The following is a 23531-nucleotide window of genomic DNA, read 5'->3' as shown; positions in this document are numbered from 1 at the left end:
CAGCTAAAGCAGTGTAAAAGTGGCTATCAGCAGGACAATTTTAATAAAGGATAATAGGTCTATCTACTATATACCTAAATTTTATTTTTTCTATGGGGATAGGGAGGTGTGGAAAATGTGAGTAATATAATGTAGGATGGTTTAGGTTCACAGTGTTCTGCAATTTTTTTTTTTTTCTTTCAAATGATGAGAAAAAAGATATTAGTTGTTTTGGACAGATATTGCTCCTTAAAAGGTGTATGTGGATCTGTACACACAGGCAGGGCACATAAGAAAATGTACTCCAGCACTGCAATTCAAAGAATTTAAGCTTTGTTAAAGTAGGTGTAACCCCAGCTGCTTAAATTTCATATAAGCTGGTGATACTGATTTAATGGTCCTTGTATGGGCAGTTTGTGCTTTGGGGTGACACTGCTCTGCCTTTGACTTCTACAATCTCTTCACTGCACATCACCCTGTCATATGATGTCACAAAGGAATACATAACCTTCTCTGCTGATGTACTGTGCCCAGGAATATTATATAGGCCTTAACGTCAGCAACAATGAGGAAATATGCCCTGTGAAAAAACATATGCAGTCATTTATCAGTGTAATGCAGATAGACAGAGCCAAGGTATACAAAAATCAACTACAAGTAGCAACAATTAGGGAATATGCCTTGTTAAAAAACACATGCAGCCTGCTATGACTGTAGGGCATGTGGACTGTAGAATCTCTCTTTCTTCTGGGACCAAGTAATTGTCATGTCATTCAGTGTGATTACGTGACCGCAGCGTGGTGTATTCTGGTTTTGTGCTGCCCTAGGCAAGACTAAAATTGGCCACCCCCCCACATCTAAATTTGTCCCACCCCTTTCTGTTTAAGATCCACCCCTTCATCTGTAAACTCCATCCCTTCCACTTTAGGCTTCACCTCTTCCTATTAGAGGCCAGACTCATCCACCTTACCAACCGCTCCGCTTCTGCCACCCCCCTCTGTCATTTCCTCTACTGGCTCCCGATTGCCCAACGCATTAAATTCAAACTACTAAGACAGACATACAAAGCCATTCATAATACTGCCCCAACTGCCTCACCGACCTGATACCCAAATACAACCCTACCCGTAATCTTCACTCCTCACAAGACCTCCTACTTTCTAGCTCCCTGGTCTCCACCCCCCACGCCCGACTGCAGGACTTCTCCAGGACTTCCCCCATCCTCTGGAACTCACTACCCCAATCCATCAGACTGTCACCTACCCTCCTCACCTTTAGGCGCACCCTGAAAACCCATCTCTTCAGGGAAGCCTACCCCGCCCTCACCTAACAGCCGATCTTCTCCACTCCTCCTACCACTCCATCCCCCACAGACACTTCCTCCTGTACCACTATCCCTTCCCTCCTAGATTGTATGCTCGAAAGAGCAGAGCCCTTGAACCCCTCGTGTTTTGTTTTGTTACTGTATTGTCTCAAGTTCTGTCCCCCACTATAATGTAGAGCGCTGAGCAAACGTTTTAGCTCTATATAAATACTGTATAATAATAATTAGAGCTCCGTCATTCCACAGCACTGTGGTAGTTTATTGAAAACTACAAGCCGACAGCTGCTAAGGTAGTTCATTCATTCACGAATGTCTGTGAATTCCTCCCACTGACACCAATGATGGGGCACTATTCCTCCCACTGATAACAACGATGGGGCACTATTCCTTCTACTGACACCAAAAATGGGGCACTATTCCTTCCACTGACACCAATGATGGGACACTATTCCTCCCACTGACAACAATGATGGGGCACAATTGCTCCCTCTGACAACAACGATGGGACACTATTCCTCCCACTGACACCAATGGTGGGACACTATTCCTCCCACACTAACACCAATGATGGGGCACTATTTCTCCCATTGACACCAATGATGGGGCACTATTCCTCCCACACTGACACCAATGATGGGGCACTATTCCTCCCACTGATACCAACAATGGTGCCCCATCATTAGTGTCAGTGTGGGAGGAATAATGCCCCATCATTGGTGTCAGTGTGGGAGGAATAGTACCCCATCATTGGTGTCAGTGTGGGAGGAATAGTACCCCATCATTGGTGTCAGTGTAGGAGGAATAGTGCCCCATCATTGGTGTCAGTGTGGGAGGAATAGTGCCCAATCATTGGTGTCAGTGGGAGGAATAGTGCCCCATCATTGGTGTCAGTGACACCAATGATGAGGCACTATTCCTCCCACACTGACACTAATGATGGGGCACTATTACTTCCACTGACACCAATGATGCTTACATTGCTAACCCCTGCTCCAGCCCGGGCTTCCTTCCTCTCCCATCCACAGTCAGCATACCTGGCTGCAGCAGCACCATCTGCTCTGCCTAGATCCCGGCCGCACGGCACAGACATTTTACCTTACCAATCAGCTGTCTTCCTTGTTTGGCCACTCTCCTCCTCTTTACCGGCTCCAGCTGCTCCCTCACTCCGATCAGCTTCCTCAATCCTCATGCTGCTGCTTGGCTCCTCCTCTCTGCCTGTGTGCTTTCCCTGAGCTACAGATCCGGCGGCCAATCACCGGTGAGGAGGTGGAGCTAGCAGAGGGAGGGACAGGCTGCTATAGGCCGCCCAGTGATCCCGGGAGTGTGGCCAGATGAGAGGGGCGGCATGTCACCCAAAAGGAAAATTCCCACCCACATTGTGCCGGCATCTGATCCATGATCATCCACCTGGGAAATGAAGACAGCAGACACCCTCTCTACCTCTCCTCCAACAGCGCCTTTGTGGGACACAAGTAAGATCCATAACAGCCCCTGTTCTAAGTGTCACTTCCGTGGGAAGGGGGGTAGGGGGGCGGTGGCGCCGCGCCACCCCCATGAAAAGTGCCACCCTAGGCAAACGCCTTGTTTACCTCGTGGCAAATATGCCCCTGCCGCACTGACCAATCACAGCTCGTGATTGTGAGCATTATTCTGATACGAAGAGAGAAAGACATGGTCTACTACATATGAAGTTCTTTGGTTAATAACAGAGAAAGGATTGTCCATTTATAAGCGTGCAGTTGTTATCAATAATTTACTTTATTAATAATAAATAAATTAGATATTTATTGGCAAATAAAAATAATCAGCTTCACCTGAACCTATGTTGATAGGGGGTCTGACATTTTCAAAAACATTTCAGTGGATCCAACAAATGTTCCAATTAGAAAGAGAGGAAGGGGGACTAAAAAGGAAAATACACAATGCAGGATATTCAGAGAGACTAGAGCAGTGGTCTGGAAACTGTGGCCCACAGGCTGGATGCCTTTTGCTTGTCTTTATCCTGTCGTTGGGTCACTGTTCTTCCCCCTGATATAATGTACTATTCTTTCAACTGACATCAGAGCTGAAGTATTTCATCCACTGACATCAGAGATTAAGTATTTTTCCTCCCAATGACATCAATGATGGGATGTTATTCCTTTTACTGACACCAACAATGGGGCATAATTCCTCCCACTGAAACCAATGATGTTGCGCTATTCCTACCTCTGACACCAACAATGGAGTATTATTCCGCCCACTGACAACAACAATAGAGTACTGTTCCTCCCACTGTCACCTCTTCCTATTAGAGCTCCGCCATTCCACAGCACTGTGGTAGTTCATTGAAAACTACAAGCCCACAGCTGCTAAGGTAGTTAATTCATTCTCAAAAGTCTGTGAATTTCTCCCACTAACACCAATGATGGGGCACTATTCCTCACACTAATACCAATGATGGGGCATTGTTCCTCACAATATTTCCAATGATGGGGCACTATTCCTCACACTAATACCAATGATGGGCCATTGTTACTCACAATATCTCCAATGATGGGGATTCCTCCTACTACTGACCACAGGTACTATTTAATTTATTCCCACTGACCACCAAGCCTAAAACATCTACTCCCACTGATGCTGGAGCATTTTCTACTCCCATTGCCAGCGCACTAAAGTCTGAAGGACAGTAAAGTGCCCCTTTGTTTAGAAAGTTTGGAGACCCATAGAATAGAAAATGAGTGTCATTAAGCTACTATACAAGATGATAACTACTATTTTGTGAATCAAGCTTTACATGCCTTAAAATGTTTACCTAATGTTACTATCTTCCTTGAGTTATACATTAATACTTGTTCATTTTGCATTTTTAGGAATCACGAACCAAACATCTGTGGATGAGCTTTCGCCCTGTGAGGAAGAGCATAGCACAGAGGAAAATGGTAACCTGGACTAGTGCACAGTTTCCATGGAGACCAGGTAGGGAAGTGCACAGAGAGATAGGTCAGGTCAGGACAGGCAGGGCACACCAGATAAGGCTGTGAATATATAAATGTGCATGCTGCACCTGTAGGAGCAAGCAGGTTTATGTACTGGGCATCTAAAGAACAGACCTTCCATATGGACACATATGGAACATCATTATGTTCATGATGACCCTAAGGTTAGCCTACAGACCTTTTTTGCACTGTAACCAGATTCATACGCTGACCTCTCCTGGGCCCCAGATGATCTTTTTTAAAGACTAAACACCCATCAAACCCCAATTTTAACACCATCTTACCTGCCAAAGCATTTTTCATTTTGTTTACTCAGTCTTGTTACCCTGACACCCCTGTTGGGCAGCATGGCCAGATCATGGCCTTTTACTGACCTCCATGTAAAGTACAGTGCACTGATTAGGTCATCATTGTGCTCTCTTCACCTGTTAGGAAGCTTGCATTGATAGGTGGACAGCACTGTGCAATACAATAGAGCCTGATTGACTGACCTAAGTCCCCTCTGCCAGTGTGAGTGCTCATGTGAAGGGGATTACAGGAGACTGCTATCAATTGGGGTGCTTTTATCCGATGTACGTAAAATCCATTTAATGAACTCTTTAAAGAGACCCTGTCACCACCTGGTACTCAGTAAACTAAAGGCAGGAAAGAAATTTGTATCAGGAGTACTCACAAAAACCTTGCTTACTGCAGCAACGTGTGCCCTTTCAGCAGAGGAATCATGTTGATTGCAGAATTGCCATCAACATGTTTGCTGATCGGAGTCACTCCTAATACAATTTCCTTACTTCATTTGGTTTAATGAGTACTAGGTGGGGACAGGGTCTCTTTCATAAATGTATAACTGTATTAAATGTTGGCTTTCATTATCAATTCTGTACAACATAGTAGAAATCTAAAATAAACCCATCACAAATTGTTTGCTAAAGGAGATAATGTAGATGTTGTATATATAACTAACAGTAGATGTATATTTTTTTTCCTTTTACACAGTTTAATTATATCATTTAAGTGTAATATTGGTTGGGTATCATTTTAAAGCTGAATTTTAGGATTTTCTTGCATAGTTACATTGATCCAGCTTAAACCAATGTAAGGATGCATGCATATGCCATACCTGTGGCACCACTGGAGAAGTGGAAAATCACTGTAGTAGTCACCTCTTCCAGATCCCATGCCAAGCAACTGCCCTGTTACATAGTGAACACAGGATGTTGCCCATTTGGCATGGATGCCATTCATGCATTTTGAATGCAAAGCATTCCCATTCGACATAGGACATGTAAGGCAGTGGCTACTACAGTGATTCTCCAGCGGTTCCTTGGTTATGGCATATGCATACTTACAATGGTCCAAGCAGGACCAATGTAAGTATGCAAAAAAATCCATAGCTGGATTTCAGTTTTAAAGAACATCAGAAATCACCCTGACAGAGTGTCAATACTGCAGACCATTCAAACTCTATTGCACGGTACAGTGCTGCCAGTCTGACTTATTAAAAAGTGACTGCAGAAGGGGCAAGTGTTTACCAGGGCTTATTCCAGAAAAGACAGGACATTACCACCCTGTTGATATTCTTTCATAGTTTACTGAACAACTGGAAGAGGGATAAAAGGCTTAGGGAAATGGAGTTTGTGAGAATGAAGTGACTGTCTTTTCATAAACCATGGAACAGAACTGTTTCATTTCTTATAAAAGAACAGGTTGTACAATAGCTATATGTCATTATCATATCAAAATTTCCCAGACATTGTTCATTGATGTACCACCATCCCAGCCCCTGTCAGCTTTTAGGAAGATATTATCAGTTACTAGAGTGCCACTGGAACTATTCAAGTGAACATAGACAATGTAAACTGAGCACACTTAGATAATTTCAACAGCAGTTGCTATGTTGAGTGACAACCTAGTGACATTTGGCGTTGTCTCCACCATAATTGTTACTATCTCAATCCCTTAGTTTGGGATTCTGGCCTGGTTTTACCATTATTTTTATCCAAAGATGGCTAATGATATGCTCTATGGAGGAGCCAGCATCCATTGCAATGTTCTAATATGGCACCAAGCATCAATAGAAGCAGATAATCTTGATTTAATCAATGTTCACTCTAAAACTTACCATCTGTAGCTGCTATAAGGTTGAGCATATTCCCTCATACACTTTATTGCCCTAAGTATTGGGACGCCTGCCTTTACATGCACATGAACTTTACTAGCATCCCAGTCTTAGTCTGTAGGGTTCAATATTGAGTTGGCGCACCCTTTGCAGCTATAACAGCTTAATTTCTTCTGGGAAGGCTGTCCACAAGGTTTAGGAGTGTCTATGGGAATGTTTGTTCATTCTTCCAGAAGCGCATTCATGAGGTTAGGCACTAATGTCAGACGAGAAGGCCTGACTCGCAGTATCCACTGTAATTCATCCCAAAGGTATTCAGTCGGGTTGAGGTCAGGACTCTGTGCAGGCCAGTAAAGTTCCTCCACCCCAAATTCGCTCATCAATGTCTTTATGAACCCTGCTTTGTGCACTGGTATGCAGTCATGTTGAAACAGGAGGGGGCCATCCCTGAACTGTTCCTACAAAGTTGGCAGCATTAAATTGTACAAAATCGCATGGTATGATGATGCCTTAAGAGTCCCCTTCACTGAAACTAAGGGGCCAAGCCCAACTCCTGAAAGACAACCTCACACCATATTCCCCCTTCCACCAAACTTTACACTTGGTACAATGCAATCAGGCAAGTACCGTTCTCCTGGCAACCACCAAACCCAGTCATGTCCATCAAATTGCCAGACAGAGAAGCGTGATTTGTCACTCCAGAGAACACATCTCCACTGCTCTAGAGTCCAGTGGTGGTGTGCTTTACACCACTGCATCTGACGCTTTGCATTGCACTTGTTGATGTGAGGCTTGGATGCAGCTGCTCAGCCATGGAAACCCATTCCATGAAGCTGTCTACGCACTGTTGTGGGACTAATCTGAAGACCACATGAAGTTTGGAGGTCTTTAGCTATTGACTGTGCAGACAGTTGGTGACTTCTGCTCACTGTGTGCTTCAGCATGCTGACCCCACTCTGTCATTTTACGTGGCCTACCACTTTGTGGCTGAGTTGCTGTTGTTCCCAGTTGCTTCCACTTCATTATAATACCATTTACAGTTGACTGTGGAATATTTAGTAGCAAGGAAATTTCACGGATGGCCTTATTGCACAAGTGGCAACCTATCACGGTACCACGCTTGAATTCACTGAGCTCCTGAGAGTGACCCATTCTTTCACAAATGTTTGTAGAAGCAGTCTGCATGCCTAAGTGCTTGATTTTATACACCTGTGGCCATGGAGGTGACTGCAGGGTGTCCCAATACTTTTGGCAATATAGTGTACTATGGCCTTGTGTAAGTCCTGAGCCTCTCAGTGTACAACCTACAGTGAGGAAACATGCCATCTGTGATCCACTCTTTGGGAAGTACTGTTTAATGCTATAATATTCTTACATGCTTCTCTCTCTCTTCATTTAACAGGCGCTACTCCATCTGCATAGAGGTTCAGATCCCCTCCCTGCAGTACAGAAGGACTAGGGCACAGGGAATAAAGAGATTGGATCTAAAGTCGCAGGTCACTTGGCACGCACAGAACATCTGGCATTCAGGGAACTTGACTGTCCTCAGAATCCCCTGTCTGTGATACTGTGTGGGCTGACCCACAGATCAATGCACAGCTCTTTGTCTCTGTCCACCTGTCTCTGCTTTGTGGGTCTGTCTCTTTTTTGTGGATCATTAGGATATTAACATATGGAACTGCCTTTGCTCTGTTCAGCCTCTGAAACAGAGCTGTCTTTTTCCTTTTGTGTGTCTCCTAGATTAGGATACTTTTTAAATTTTATTTTTGCTGTATGCAGTCACCAACGTACATTCATCTACATTTTATATTGTTTGCCTCTCACAGCTCTATCAAGGCTCTGCATGATTTAGTTCTTGTTTTTCCAGAGTGATGCAAAAAACACTTCACTTATGCACAGTGACATGAAGAACAGGATATAGAGCTCTGGCTTGTCACCTCACCTCAAGAAGGAAACAAGGAGTGGCTCAAAATACAGTAAATGTCATTTTGTAACTTAGGAAAATGCAATATAACAAAACATTGAACAATGTTTACCAAAAACAGTTACAAATAGACAACTGCATCCAGAGTTCAGAGTCGTGGTCCTCAAATCAGCACTCAGGCCCCACTATGTTTGGGTTACACTACAATGACATCTGGAATCCACCAATAGTAAATGGTTTGAGACTCACTGATTCTGAGCCACCTGGAAGAATAAAGAAATCGGACCTGTTCTGAAGGATCATGGGACCATTCCTTCCACTTCATTACAATGTAGTTATTCTGAAGGGGACCAAAGCATGTTAGTACTTACAGTAGTTAAAATAGACGAATGCAATGTTTTGGATTTTTTTTACTTGGTATTGCAACATTTCCACCTAGCCCATTGTTGGTAGACTCCTCCTTGTTAAATGCCGCTACACATATGTTCTCTTTAGCTTATTAATATGTGCAGAACCTAATCCTGTTTCTTCCTTTAAGACCCGCCAAGCAGGAGGACATTAGACATCTTCCAAGAAGATTAACAATGCTCTGCAAACTTCTCTTCTCAGAATATGCAGAGCATTGTTCAGTTGACCATTCCCAAAAACAAATTTCCAAGCCAAGCACCTGTAGATCATTGTATGTTCTTCATTCCCTGTGGTGGAATAACAAGAATTTCTTGTCTGTTGTCTCCTGTCCGTGTCATGGGTTTTGGTGTTGTGTTTCTGTGCCTTGTTTTGAAGTGTGCTGTACAAAGTCTATCTCAAATGACTGCGTGTTCATCAACCCTTCCAATACCTTAGTATGGAAACTTTCAGTTACTTTACAGAGCCTGGCATGGTTTAAACTATCAATTGCTCGCTGGTTAGAGATTAACAGTCCATTCTTTTTTTTGGACAAATAATTTTTGGTTAATATTTTGAGTTGGAACTTCGTCACCGCATCTCAGGTTAAAGATTTTCAGGGAGCTGCATTACCATGATCTAGTTTGCAGACAATGGGGTTCCAATGGGTTGGAGTCAACAAGTTCTGCTTATTTGATCTTACATCCAAAATATTCAAATATAAAAGGTCAAGGAATTTAAGGTGATTTATTGTAAATTGTTTAGCTATGGATTGCGGTTTAATTTTTTGCAGCAGATATCTTTCAGATGATTCTGATGTGACAGCTTATCAGATAGATCTGATAGTTCTCATTAGGCATTCTAATGAGACCAACTTGACATTTAAATCTGTTTAGCCATCTGTGGAAACTGCAAAGAATTGGGAATTGGGAAGAATTTATCAGATTGGGAGAAACTAAAAATACGTTATGTACAGTATGAAGAGATCAGCTTAGCAAGATTTCAGCACATTTGTAAGTACAGCAGTAGCAGACTATGTTAGTGCTATGGACCTCAGAGGGGTAGAGGGTACACTACATAAAGATTAACTCTACCCTGAAGTAACCATGCAAAGCTAAAACAGTGGTATAGGGGGCCTTACCACACATAAGGTTCAATATATGTAACTGTAGCACTTGTAACCAAATGGGCTGCTGATAATATACACAGGTTCTCCCAACTAGTACAGAGGCTGCCAGTCATACACGCTCAGTACCATGCACACTGACAATTAAAGCTAGGGGATGTCTTTTTAGTGTTTATTGATGAAGAACTTGAACAGGAGAGGGGTTTGTGTCACATGATACTCCAAAAAAGTAACAACAATAGGAGGGCAAATTTCTCTCTAATCTCTGGAGGTGGCAGGGAATGGCCAGAATATCTAGGACCCTACCACAGCAGTCTATATAACACCATCTGGCTCATCTGGTTTCCTTCTGGAACTTGCGCAACTAACAGTCCCCAGTAAGGTCTTTACACAGAAGCTGTCTTCTACAAACATCCACAGGTAAATCCTAAGTGAGGGGGAGTAATTAGATCCTTCTTCAGACCCAGGACTTCCATTCAATGCCTTTCAGAAAAAACAGCTTCTTGTCTTTAGTGAAGCTGCCTGCAGAAGTAGCAGCTCCCAGAGACCTGGATCCCTCCCTTGAGGAAAATTAACACTGTTCAGGCCTCCTGCCTATTTATCACATCCCCAGCCACCATCTGGATGCCTCCTACCTGGGATTGGCTGAGGTATGATAAATAATCAACTGAGCATTTGAATCTCCCAGCCCAGTGCTCTGGAAACTTCTTTCAGTGGTAGGAGGAATAATCAAACTCAGCTCAGGAGACCATGAACAAACCAACATGATCAATCACTGCTCCATTCACTACAATGGAGACAAAAACTAAATTTACCTTGCAGCCTATCTAGAGGAGGATGCTGCAGAATACTACAGGAGACTGTTTAAAACTGCAGAGAGGAAATGATCAAATACTTTAGACATGCTACAGGTATGGTTGGAAATGGGAGATATGCTGCAGATGAGAGTCAGATAGTGTGGACATGATACATTAACCTGACAGAAATCATAGACATTACAGTCTATTTACAAATCAATGCTCCTGCTTCTGACTGCTCCGGTCCAAGAGCCACACAACAAGTACCAAGGTTCCACAGATTGGGCACTAGGGTGCTAAAACATTTAAGTTAACTTGGGGGTTAAACAAATGTATCGATTTTTGATAGCGCAGAAAGACAGTTACTGAAATACAGACTGGCGTGCTGAAATCCATGGAATCACAAAGAGTTGGATTTGAATGAATCACTAAGTACACTTTTAAATTAAGATTGAGGTTAGAGAGCCAATGGGTTCTAGAACAGTTTCTGTAAAACCCATCAAAACATAGATTAATAGACTGAAAGAAAAACAGCCTCACATTGGGCTATGTGAAATTTGTAAAATTATACCTTATTATATTGCAATGTCTTGGGCAGTTGTTGCTCAGTTTTACTGTAAAAAAAATTCTAACAGTAACAAACTAAATAGCTGAGTTTGTTCTATAAAAGAACCAGTGCAGGTATTCAGTGACACAATGGAAAATAATATTTCAAAATATTTAAACATATAAAAAAAAACCCAATGCCTCCCAAAATGTGTTTCTCTGGTGGAGTGGGCAGCTTTATCACCTTCCAGATCATTACAGCTGTAAGGGCCCCCTATGTGGATATGTCTTACAAACCCATTGCAGCCATAACCGTCTAAAAGTGTGTCTGTAAGCCAAGGTGCTATTATTCTTCATCTGACTGAATACTCCATATAATCCTGTGGTGAGACCAGTAGAAGGTACAGGAAACCATAAATACACTGTAGTGCAGCTCCAAAGGAACATTCACAGAAATCAGTGGCCAATGACTGAAGTAACTCAACATTCAACCACTATCATTCTTTCACAACCATACTGGGGCATGGAGGGATCTGTTTGGTGAGATCCATTATAATTCTGATTTTTGGCCATTTCACCCAAAACAGAGCAATCAGTTTAAAAGTGGCATTTCCAAGGACAGTTATTCTTAGACTTTCTATCACATGATTGGTCTTAGTATTGTTACTTTTATACTGGAAGAAATTAAATGGTTATACGAAAAACACAGGTACAAAAATGAATATTGCAATGCAGCTTGACAGTCCTTACATGTGGTGACTGTATTTGTTGTTATTTTCCAGGCTAACAACACATTCAGCAAGCACAGAAAATACATACAAGTGTCCTTGTCACTTCCTGTAAATTGACCTGAAATTGCAAACAAAGTTATTTTCCATCCAAGCTATATTCTGTAGGCTACAAATCCCCCCCAAGTAACAGAGATAATGAGAGAAATGTTTTTGTAGTCCAAATTAAGAGAACTGCCTTAGGTGATATATGGTTCCCACTGTGCAGTGTAACAGATAACAAGAGCAAAATGTTTTTAGTCCAAATTAATAGAGCTGCCATGGGTGATAAATGGCTCCCTCCATAGATACAATGGAGTGTAACAGAGATAACAAGATAGAAATGTTTTTGTAATCCAAATTAAGAGAGCTGCCTTAGGTGATGTATGGGATATATGGCTCCTTCTGTAGATACAGTGGAGTAAGTGAGCCCCGTATTACCGAATTACCAAGTAAAAATATAGGAAAAATAAACCTAAAAAAAGAAAACTAATTCAGCCACTACATATAGAGACTAAAAAGCTGTGATTTTAAAATTATGTTTTTTATGTGCAGTTTTCCACTGACTATGTTTTGAGAGTCTACATAGGCAGACAGCTGACTCTCACTGGACTTCATATAGGCCGGGGGGTCTCTCAACTTTCTAAACAAAAGGCCCATTTACTGTCCTTAAGACTTTAGGGGGGCCAGATGTTTGTGTCAGTGGGAGGAATACTACCCCATTGTTGGTGTCAGTGGGAGGAATAGTGCCCCATCATTGGTGTCAGTGGGAGGAATAGTACCCCATCATTGGTGTCAGTGGGAGGAATAGTGCCCCATCATTGGTGTCAGTAGGAGGGGGAGTATCCCATCATTGGTGTCAGTGGGAGGAATAGTGCTCCATCATTGGTGTCAGTGGCAGGAATAGTGCCCAATTGCTGGTGAGAGTGGGAGGAATAGTGCTCCATAATTGGTGTCAGTGGCAGGAATAGTGCCCAATCGCTGGTGTCAGTGGGAGGAATAGTGCTCCATCATTGGTGTCAGTGGGAGGAATAGTGCCCCATCATTGGTGTCAGTGACACCAATGATGGGGCACTATTCCTCCCACACTGACACAAATGATGGGGCACTATTACTCTCACTGACACCAATGATGCTTACATTGCTGACCCCTGCTCCAGCCCAGGCTCCCTCTTGTATCTTCTATCAGTGAGAGGAACAGTGCCCCAAGGGCCAGATAAAGGAGAGCAAAGGGCCACATCCAACTCCAGGAGTTTAGAGATCACTGATATAGGCAAACAGCTAACTTTCACAGGAGTATCTCTGACATTGGCCTGTAGAGAACAGAGCTACACTAAAATGCCAGTAAATATGAATTGTCAATATACTTTCATATATTAGTTCAGGTTTACTCTTGCAAACTCAATATTTTTGAACAGTTAAATGACCACTTTATAGTCACCAGACATAAGGACGTGAGTTTTAAGGAAATATAAAGAAATCAAAGGGCCAGCTTGACTAGGTCACTGAATCACCAAGTTGCTATAAACTAAAATCCATCATCATAAAACAGACATTTTACTAAGGCATTGTTGGTTAATTGATATTTTCACATACATTATGTATATATGCTGTGGCCATTTTACATGTTCACCTCCTTCATTTGTACTTTCCTTGCTGCTGTACAGAAAAGCACTTTAAAACACATTTAAAGTTATGGAATATCTTCTTGTCCGTTATATAATATTCTCCTGACTGATCATTTACTCTGGTGAAATGGAGGCCTTCACCTTAACCGGTGTACTTTTTCCATGTAAGTTTATTTCATCATTCCAGCTGAAAAGACCGAATGCTGGCAGTGAAACACTGTTTTCATCCACTGCAACTTTGCTCTTGTGTTCCCGTTAACTGAATTCACTATGGCAACAAGGCCCTGATTTTCTTTTTCTACCATAAACTTATCTGTCCTGCTACGAAGATTCCCCATATGCTGGATCTGTTCCACCTTTGACAGATACAAGCAGAAAATATAGTATATAGTAATAATATATTACAAATAAAAAATATATATAGATATATATTTGTATTTCACAAAGTGAGATATTTTGCAGGTAGTAACGGAGCGCTTTAGAAGAGAAACTCTCCCATCTATTTCACAAATTGTGTTTTTTTTATCTTGTGCAATATCATTGTCCTTTTTGTGCTCACACTATGTGCAAATCAATACATTACTATATGGAACACATATTTCTATAGTGAATATGATTTCCTTTTTTCTTCACAATCATGCCAAATTGCTTTATCATCATGCATTCATCTGTCTTTGCTGTTAAAATATATTTTAAATGTAACATTCTATACTGCTTACTTTAAAATGTAATATGCTGTACTGCTGAATCTCGAAAGGAATTTGTGGCTCTCCAACTGTTGTTAAGTACCGCAGGCAGACATGCAGCTTATGCAGCCTTTTTTGCTGCCTTGCGGCTCAAAAAGCCAAGGAAACCATATGAGGGATATATTGGAGCATCATGAAATAGCTGAGAGGTGGGAGATGGTCAGGATGGAGAGTCCTCCCTTCCATGACTGAATACCTGGGGAAACCCTTGTTTGGTTGCTTAATTGTTTATGTTATACAACATGATGTAGAATCGTTTTGAACACCAAAGGAAGTGGTGCTAGAGGTGTTGGTAATGCTACTGATTAAGCAACTGGATGAACAGGAAAAATAGCTGATTAAATATGGGAGTGAAGAGAAAAAAAAAAAAAAGAACTGTTGTATGTTCAGAAATATACAGAAGACACCCCATGAGTGGATGGCTATGGCAGTCTCTGGCCAGGTTGCACTACGGACATATGCATGCATAAAGAGAAAAAAAAGGGTGTTGAAGCCAGGCTTTTACTGTACTTTTTTTATATGTCTGCCAAAGGAAGTGCAATATTCATCTGATTAGCAGTCTTATGAGGTCATGTAACTCCACAACAGTTGCAGAACTACAAACAACTAAGGGCTTCAGTACCCAGTCCTGCACTTCTAGGTGAACTAATGCAACCTCTAACCATTCAAGGGAGCTTATTGCAACTTAACTGAACCTGAAGTGAGAAAATATTGGTCTCTACGACATCATCAGAGTATTTGCAAGGAAAATACTTTGTTGCATAGCTGCCAAAAAACTCCATGCAGAATGTGTACTACATTAAAAATGTATCTTCCATTCAGGTCCCTCTGATATACCATTTTAATGCCATGTAGTCAGACTGAGAAAAAAAGTGAGACCTTTTCTCAGGCAGGGTGTCCTCTAGGGTAGAAAAGACAAAAAGATGACCCGCTGTTGTTGTCTTTTAGGCTGTACAAGCAGTTCTTGAGATACTTCCTTCTCTTAATGATGTACACAAATCTCTAATGGTAGAAGATGTGGGTATGGATAGTGTCAAGCAGAAGAACAAAAAAAGTTCCACCTTGTATATCTGAAGGGTGGAAGTTTCAACTGCCTGTACTGACTGCATGATTAGACTGTGTCAGTACATTCCTTGTATATGTATGCTTGAGCCCCACTAAATGCAAAGAAAGTGCTACAACTCAACAAGAAAGAATCAGGGCACTGAGTGCTAAGCCCTGATGTGGTATTTTGTTAGTCTTCCTTAACAATCTGTATAAACACCATGATTCAGGGCATGTCTCAAAATAATTTAATCAAACCGCACATTTTATAAAAAAAATTAAATCCAAATAAGAGTTAAATTGTTCTGTATTTGTCCAGTGACCTCATGTGTCAAATAACCTCACTGGTGGTTCCTTGGTTGTGTATAATAATACAATAGACGTTACATTTGTGAAGATAAAGGAAACAGGTTTGCTTGCTTTTTTAACCTGTATTCTTTTACTTTCTTTATTGCTTTTTATAGAGTTGTTGAGTACTTTATAACAATCTACACCAACATATACAGAAAATCATGTATGGTTTTAAAAAGGGCATCACTACCTGTTATCTTGGTGGTGAGGCTCCATGTATAGGAGATACACATTTAAACTTCAGCAAACTAAGTTAACTTATTAGGGTTAAGGGTTTATTTAGGGTTGCATCTTATATTTTTAACTGTACATTTGAAGTGATTCATACTCATTATGAATGAGTCCAACACAGTTCTAAAAATGTTTGTCAATACCGATGCATCTTTGAGTTTGACTTTTTTATAAACTGGGTTGAAGATCCTGGTCCTCTCTGAGTACAAAAGTACTTTAGTGGTAGAGATCCATTTGGTTTCCAAAACAAGAGGGACAGGGGATACTTGTCATAAGAGAAACATGGGGCTCCATTATTGATCTCTACTTTAAAAAATGCAAGTTGCCGGGCTGTCATGATGAGCCTCTGATGAATCACAGATTCTGAGCAAGTATGCATGTAAAACAACAATGGGCAGTGAAGAAAAATGAGGAGTCTGATGTGTGACATAAGTTTTTATCAAGGAAGAGGTAGTAACTTTCACACACACAATCTCAGACATTACATGAGGTAGTGTAACTTACTTTCCAACAAAATTAAAAATGTGTCTGCAAGGCACTAGTGACACAAGAAGTAAACATTGCAAACAGAAACAACTGGTAGGTGTGGCGGCAGCCTTGGTGACATATTTTTCATTTGCAAATTACTGTAATATTACTTTTGGTGCCTAAATGTGTTGGAAGTGGAGAATGCCTGGAGTCTAATGCTTATCTGGCAACCTTGTCAAGCATGGAATTTGTAAATTGCTTAGTGCACTTGTCTTTCTTAGCTGTTGGCTTCATGCTTAGGATGCTTGCATTAGTAACTCTAGTAGACCTTCCCAAACAATCCCTATCAAGTTGGCGTCCTCCCCCAACATAATTATCACAGAGATCAACAATTGAGAGCTGCATTACTCTCTTTTTGTATTATCCACAACTAGGATGCCTACCTGAGTCACACTTTTATTATAACACAGGCTCTCCCAAAATGGCCACCAAAGTAATTATAGAATACGTTTTTTGTGTTTGTCTTGTAGTGTACTTACTGGGAGTAAACATGCAGGAACCAAACGGAACAGCACCAGCGGTCATTCATCCGTAGCCCCACCTCTATTACATTACTCCTGCACCAGTGTGCTGAAACACAACAAGGACAGCTGCCATATCCCCCAGCAGTGAGCTGTGAGTGCCCTCCCTTATAACACCACCCAACATAAAGGGAGGAGACACAGAAGCATAGCTTGCCCTGCTACATGCCAACAAGAGTTTTGACTTTGCTCTGATTTTCCAAATGTGCATACTTGTTCTGTGTCTGTGAAGCATAAACAGCCAGGCAATGATCACCTTCAAATGGCAGCCATCAAATTCTTTTCATGACATGTTTTCTTTAAAACCTCAAGAGAGATTTGTAAATATCTGGCTTCCGATGTACCAGAGTGGTACGCAGTTTGAATTTATTTCCGATCTTATTTTGTAACACTCCAAATGCTATGCTTATTGGCAGTGCAAACATTTTCATCAAGAAAGAGGTGGTATGATAAACGAGGTGTAAACCAGCTTAAAGTGTACCTGTATCAGTTAGAATAATGGCAAGTTAATAGTGAGGGTATCTTTATTCACTTGAACACACACTTTGCATTTTTATCATAAACCATCCCACTTCTCTGATAATCTTGGGTGCTCATGTATGGAAACTTTGACCAGATGTCATGGTCTTCATGCTGCCTGGCTCTTCCCATTCCCTCACCTCCCTGTTGGATACAGGTTGTGATCCCATTGTCCCCGGTCAATAGGGAATCGGAAAGAATAGGAAGGGTTGGACCGCACCATACCACAGTCATGAAAACCTGGCAGTACGCTGTCAGGTTTTCAAAGAGCAGACTATTTTCTGCCAGTTGTTACTAATGATCAGTGCATACATAGGTTTGTGTTAAAGCTGAAATACATACAGAAAACCATAATCTATTCAAGTTATGTCTTTATTAAAATCATCGCCTGTATATTTACATTCGACCAGCAAATGCTTTACAACATGAACTTATCATAGGGGTTACATCATCTGAATGGAGTTGGACAGTTTCTTTTTTTATTTCAACAAAATAGTATTTTTCCTCAAAATGTCATGGGATAAATTGGCAGGAGGGGTAGTGTCATATTAGTAAAGCAGCCCCACTTCTCTCCATACCCTGTAGAATGTACTGTGCCCTGTATGGGCTTTTAGATGCATACACAGGAAACAATTATAATGAAGTTGCCTTCTAATTAAATAATGAAATAAAAGTTCTTTAAAGAAAACAATATATTATAATGTAATATATTACTATATATGACCTTCCATAATGTGACAGAAAAATGTTTATGGAAATAATAAAGTTATAATTTGTTTGAGAATTTTATGGATAGTTAAATTGATCTAGACATTCATTTGTAAATTAATTCAAATGTATTAATTTGAAAAGGAAAAAAAAACACTCAAAAACATTGTGCAATTGGTATTATGGCTACATAAAGATTTCTATTTACCGTAGTTTAAAGTGTTCATACAAGTTATATCTCCAAAATGTATTCAGCATGATCAGGCAACAGTCATATTATATACTGTACAGAAGGCAGAAACAGATATCCTTGGCCATCACTGTTGGTGGAAACAATTCCCAACTTGGTTGAATATTTTTCTTTACTAGGCTGATGTTGCCAGCTTTAGAGCTGAGATGAGCATGGTGCTATGGCTTTTTCACTGTCACATAAAACAGCATTAAAACATACATATTTATGTGGCTCTTGAAGGAAAAGATCCAGACTGATAGTTCTCAATGCCCTTCTATGGACCACTTATAGGCAAAGTCTAAAACTAAAAAATGAATAATATGAAAGAGCTACAACTTGAAAGAGTGTTATACAACTAGCCATACTTCCAGAGAATGCTGATGTTTTACATTTCTCCAGCTATTGCCTTAGGTTAGCTGCCACGTTATTCATATTGGTACTGGTAATGAATATCTTTGGTGGAATTACTCGTCAGGAAATTCACCTTAATTCAAAATATTGCTCCACAGTTTATAATCTTCATTCTTCCCTGATAATCTCTAACTAACATAGCTATCAAAAAATTTAGAGTGAGACCTGGACTGTACACTATAATATAAGACATCAGACCTCAGGTTTGGCCAGGACTGTTGGATGACTACTTCAAATGGTAAGTTTGCCATTACAGCAGAGACTGATTGTGGCAGAAAATGCAAAAGAAAAGATAGCAACTTTGACCCCACCCCCCATATCTTCAGTTGACTATGGTAAGGATTGCAAAAAGCACAGGGAAGCCATGTTAATTGCATTTTCTGTACAGGCATGACCAACGCATAAAACACCAACTGCTTGGCATAGGGAATGACAGGCAGGAGCACAGTTTTGACTATTTGTTCTATCTCCCATGGGCTTATTGCAGAAGTATGAAACTTGTAGCTGGAATTCTTGAACATCCATGAAGCCCTAGGCTCCTGCCTATGTTGCCTCTGCATTACAATGACAAGTAACTGGAGTTGTGGCCTGGTTTTCAGTTGCTAAGAAACAGCATATGTCACATTACCAGAAATAATATAAACACTGTTTTATAGAATAAATGACGAAGAGACAGGTTAACTAGAATGTCCATGTGCATGGGTTATTTGTGGATTCTGTTATGTACACAAATTCCTTTTCTTTCTTGATATGTTGAAAACTTTTGCACTGCTATAACTGATGCAAAAAAAACACCCCACAAAAACACATTGTCAGATTTAAACTATGCGCATGTAAAATAATAATAAGGGGAAATGACCTCTTAGAATGTACATCTGTCTTTAATTCCTATAATAATAGTATTAATAAAGCATCTCTCAAATAGAACAATTGTTGTGTGCTTCCATGGTGTTTGTAATCAAAATGATCCATAGCAAAAAAACTCCACCATACGGTAAATAGTAGTAATGTGTAATGGCTAGGGGAAATCCAGTCCCCATTTATGTAATAAGGGCAGCATGTTGGCTTCTGCCATTTTCTTTCATTCCACCACAGAAAGATAGAAAATTGCTTGATTCAACTTTCTGGCAATACAATACCTAACCCCTTCTATTCAGTAAGGGGATGCGTTTGTGGGAATAGTTGTGATGCCTGATTCGTCAGCATAATGCATCCACTGTCAGTTGTCTCCTCGCACCTCTCCTTTGGGGGGTGGGGGGGGTGTTGACTGATATACTGAAAATGTTCCGGTGTGACAGATGGAACCCCTCCTGAATCTACAGACAATTAGCTCTGTTATAACCACATATTGCTTGTTAACACATCTTTGGGAGCACTTTCAGATATATTGTATTTAACCTGTGTGGGATTCTGATATTCCTTCACTATTGTTATATATTTCTGTATTTCTGTATATATATATCAATGAAAATGATTGAAATAGAAAATTGCTCAATTCCCCTATCAACACAGTCGGTGTTGATGGGGGAATCCCTCCCACAGCGCTATTGTGTTCTGCTGGCGGGGAGCATGGGAAGCCTTTACAACTGGCAGAATACAATGAATAATGTTGCCTGCTAAAGCCGGCGGCACTAATTATTTGGGGAAAACCCAACAGGCTGGGTGTACACAAGTTGAATGATAGATTGACTTGTATACAACCAGGGTGCCTATACATGGATTGAAATTCAGTCAGTCACTGATGAACTAGCTGAATTTTGATCCATGTTATGGCAAGTTTAAGTGGATAGCCTTTGCTGAGGTCCTGGGTTATAGAGATACTAACTGTATAGAGTATTATGCTCTCCCATTGTTTGCATGGATTTCCTCACAATTTCACTGTGTTTTCTCTACACAACCCCAAGCATACATTAACCGCAATCTGACAACATAGACCAAAATTTTACAAACTCCCTCTCTGAATGGATGGATGCAAAAGGACAGACGTAAACCCCACTAGAATAACAGCATTAAGCAGACATGAGTATAACTATGGGGGCTGGGGAGCAACCTATAAAAAATTCTATAAATCAAAAAAGGAATATTGTGGCGCCTGTGAAACCAAATGTGAATGTGTAATTAAACAAAATTAAAACAAATGATAAATTCTGCCATACCTCCGGCACTAGTGGCATCTGCCCCTATTAAGTGAATAAACACTCTTTATAACCAACCATAAATAGATAGGCGATTGCTCAATAAAATAGGTATACTAACATGAAAGTAAATACACAGATACATAAGAAATACTATCCCAACACCATGTGCATAATTAACTAATACAGGGCATAATAAAGTCCAAAAAAACTTGAAAATGAATGAATGAGAGTCCCATAGGAGGTTGTCACATGAATCCAATGAATTCTCCACCACTCATGAGTAAAAGATGAAATTCTCACTCACCAGAAAGACATGCTGGTGGGTTAATTGGTTCCTGTCTCCCACACTCCGAAGACATGCTGGTGGGTTAATTGGTTCCTTTCTAAATTTGCTCTAATATGTGTATGTATGAATTAGGGACCTTAGATTGTACGCCCCTTGAGGGTTAGGGACTGATGTGAATGTACAATATATATACAGTGGGGCAAACAAGTATTTAGTCAGCCACCAATTGTGCAAGTTCTCCCATTTAAAAAGATGAGAGAGGCCTGTAATTGGCATCATAGGTAGATCTCAACTATGAGAGACAAAATGAGAAACAAAATCCAGATAATCACATTGGCTGATTTGGAAAGAATTTATTTGCAAATTATGGTGGAAAATAAGTATTTGGTCACCTACAAACAAGAAAGATTTCTGGCTCTCACAGACCTGTACCTTCTTCTTTAAGAGGCTCCTCTGTCCTGCACTCATTACCTGTATCAATGGCACCTGTTTGATCTTGTTATCAGTATAAAAGACACCTGTCCACAACCTCAAACAGTCACACTCCAACATCCACTATGGTGAAGACCAAAGAGCTGTCGAATGACACCAGAAACAAAACTGTAGACCTGCACCAGGCTGGGAAGACTGAATCTGCAATAGGCAAGCAGCTTGGTGTGAACAAATCAACTGTGGGAGCAATAATTAGAAAATGGAAGACATACAAGACCACTGATAATCTCCCTCGATCTGGGGCTCTACGCAAGAACTCACCCCGTGGGGCCAAAATGATCACAAGAACGGTGAGCCCAAAAATCCCAGGACCACACGGGAGGACCTAGTGAATGACCTGCAGAGAGCTGGGACCAACGTAACAAAGGCTACCATCAGTATCACACTACGCCGCCAGGGACTCAGATCCTGCAATGCCAGACATGTCCCCCTACTTAAGCCAGTACATGTCCAGGCCCGTCTGAAGTTTGCTAGAGAGCATTTGGATGATCCAGAAGAGGATTGGGAGAATGTCATATGGTCAGATTAAACCAAAATAGAACTGTTTGGTAGAAACACAACTCGTCGTGTTTGGAGGAGAGAGAATGCTGAGTTGCATCCAAAGAACACCATACCTACTGTGAAGCATGGGGGTGGCAACATCATGCTTTGGGGCTGTTTCTCCGCAAAAGGACCAGGGCGACTGATCCATGTACAGGACAGAATAAATGGGGCCATGTATCGTGAGATTTTGAGTGCAAACCTCCTTCCATCAGCAAGGGCATTGAAGATGAAATGTGGCTGGGTCTTCCAACATGACAATGATCCCAAACATACCGCCCGGGCAACGAAGGAGTGGCTTTGTAAGAAGCATTTCAAGGTCCTGGAGTGGCCTAGCCAGTCTCCAGATCTCAACCCCATAGAAAACCTTTGGAGGGAGTTGAAAGTCCATGTTGCCCAGTGACAGCCCCAAAACATCACTGCTCTAGAGGAGATCTGTATGGAGGAATGGGCCAACATACCAGCAACAGTGTGTGCCAACCTTGTGAAGACTTACAGGAAACGTTTGACCTCTGTCATTGCCAACAAAGGATATATAACAAAGTATTGAGATGAACTTTTGATATTGACCAAATACTTATTTTCCACCATAATTTGTAAATAAATTCTTTCCAAATCAGTCAATGTGATTGTCTGGATTTTTTTTCTCATTTTGTCTCTCATAGTTGAGGTCTACGTATGATGCCAATTACAGGCCTCTCTCATCTTTTTAAGTGGGAGAACTTGCACAATTGGTGGCTGACTAAATACTTTTTTGCCCCACTGTATGTAAAGTGCTGTGTTAATTGATGGCGCTATATAAGTACCTGAAAATAAATAAATAAATATCGCTAGGTAATCAAATGGTGTGTGGCTTCCTAATTGCAGCCTCTCATACAATGAATCTGCAAGCTCCCCTTCTAGTAATGGCTCTCCTATGGGACTCTCATTCATTCATAAGTTTTTTGAGACTTTATTATACCCTGTAGCAGTTAATTATTGACATGGTATTGGGAGAGCACTTCTTATGTACAATATATGTGTATCTACTTTCATGTTAGTATGCCTACAGTATTTTATTGAGCAAGTGCCTATCTATTTATGGTTTGTTATACAGAATGCTTAAAAAACATAACAGGGTTTCTAACCCCTCTCCACTGTGTTAAAAGAAAGAGGAAATACATTTTGTTTCTCTGTCCCCATTGGAGAGATTGTCCATTACTTTCTACTTTC

The 23531-nt window shown here is 40.9% G+C and overlaps 1 protein-coding gene across 4 annotated transcripts in view; it reads left to right on the top strand.

Annotated features, from left to right (window-relative positions):
- The window catches only part of PDE1B (phosphodiesterase 1B), a 470076-nt gene extending 450283 nt beyond the window's left edge, over positions 1-19793 (top strand). For 3 of the 4 annotated variants that reach the window (XM_089691396.1, XM_089691399.1, XM_089691398.1), the window contains 2 exons: positions 4159-4227; positions 7803-19793. In XM_089691396.1, coding sequence (XP_089547522.1) covers positions 4159-4227; positions 7803-7822 — 89 coding nt within the window. In that variant the 3' untranslated portion in view covers positions 7823-19793. Of the gene's footprint in view, positions 1-4158; positions 4265-7802 lie in introns of all 4 variants that reach the window. The other variant, XM_089691397.1, reaches the window with a different exon arrangement.
- Positions 19794-23531: the final 3738 nt, after the last annotated feature.

The sequence above is a fragment of the Staurois parvus genome, unplaced genomic scaffold, assembly GCF_062004578.1.
Source record: "Staurois parvus isolate SC_StPar_1 unplaced genomic scaffold, SC_StPar_1.0 ptg000562l, whole genome shotgun sequence".
NCBI lineage: Eukaryota > Metazoa > Chordata > Amphibia > Anura > Ranidae > Staurois > Staurois parvus.
The sequence above is the reverse complement of the archived record's forward strand: the minus strand, read 5'-3'. Positions and strand labels throughout refer to the sequence as shown.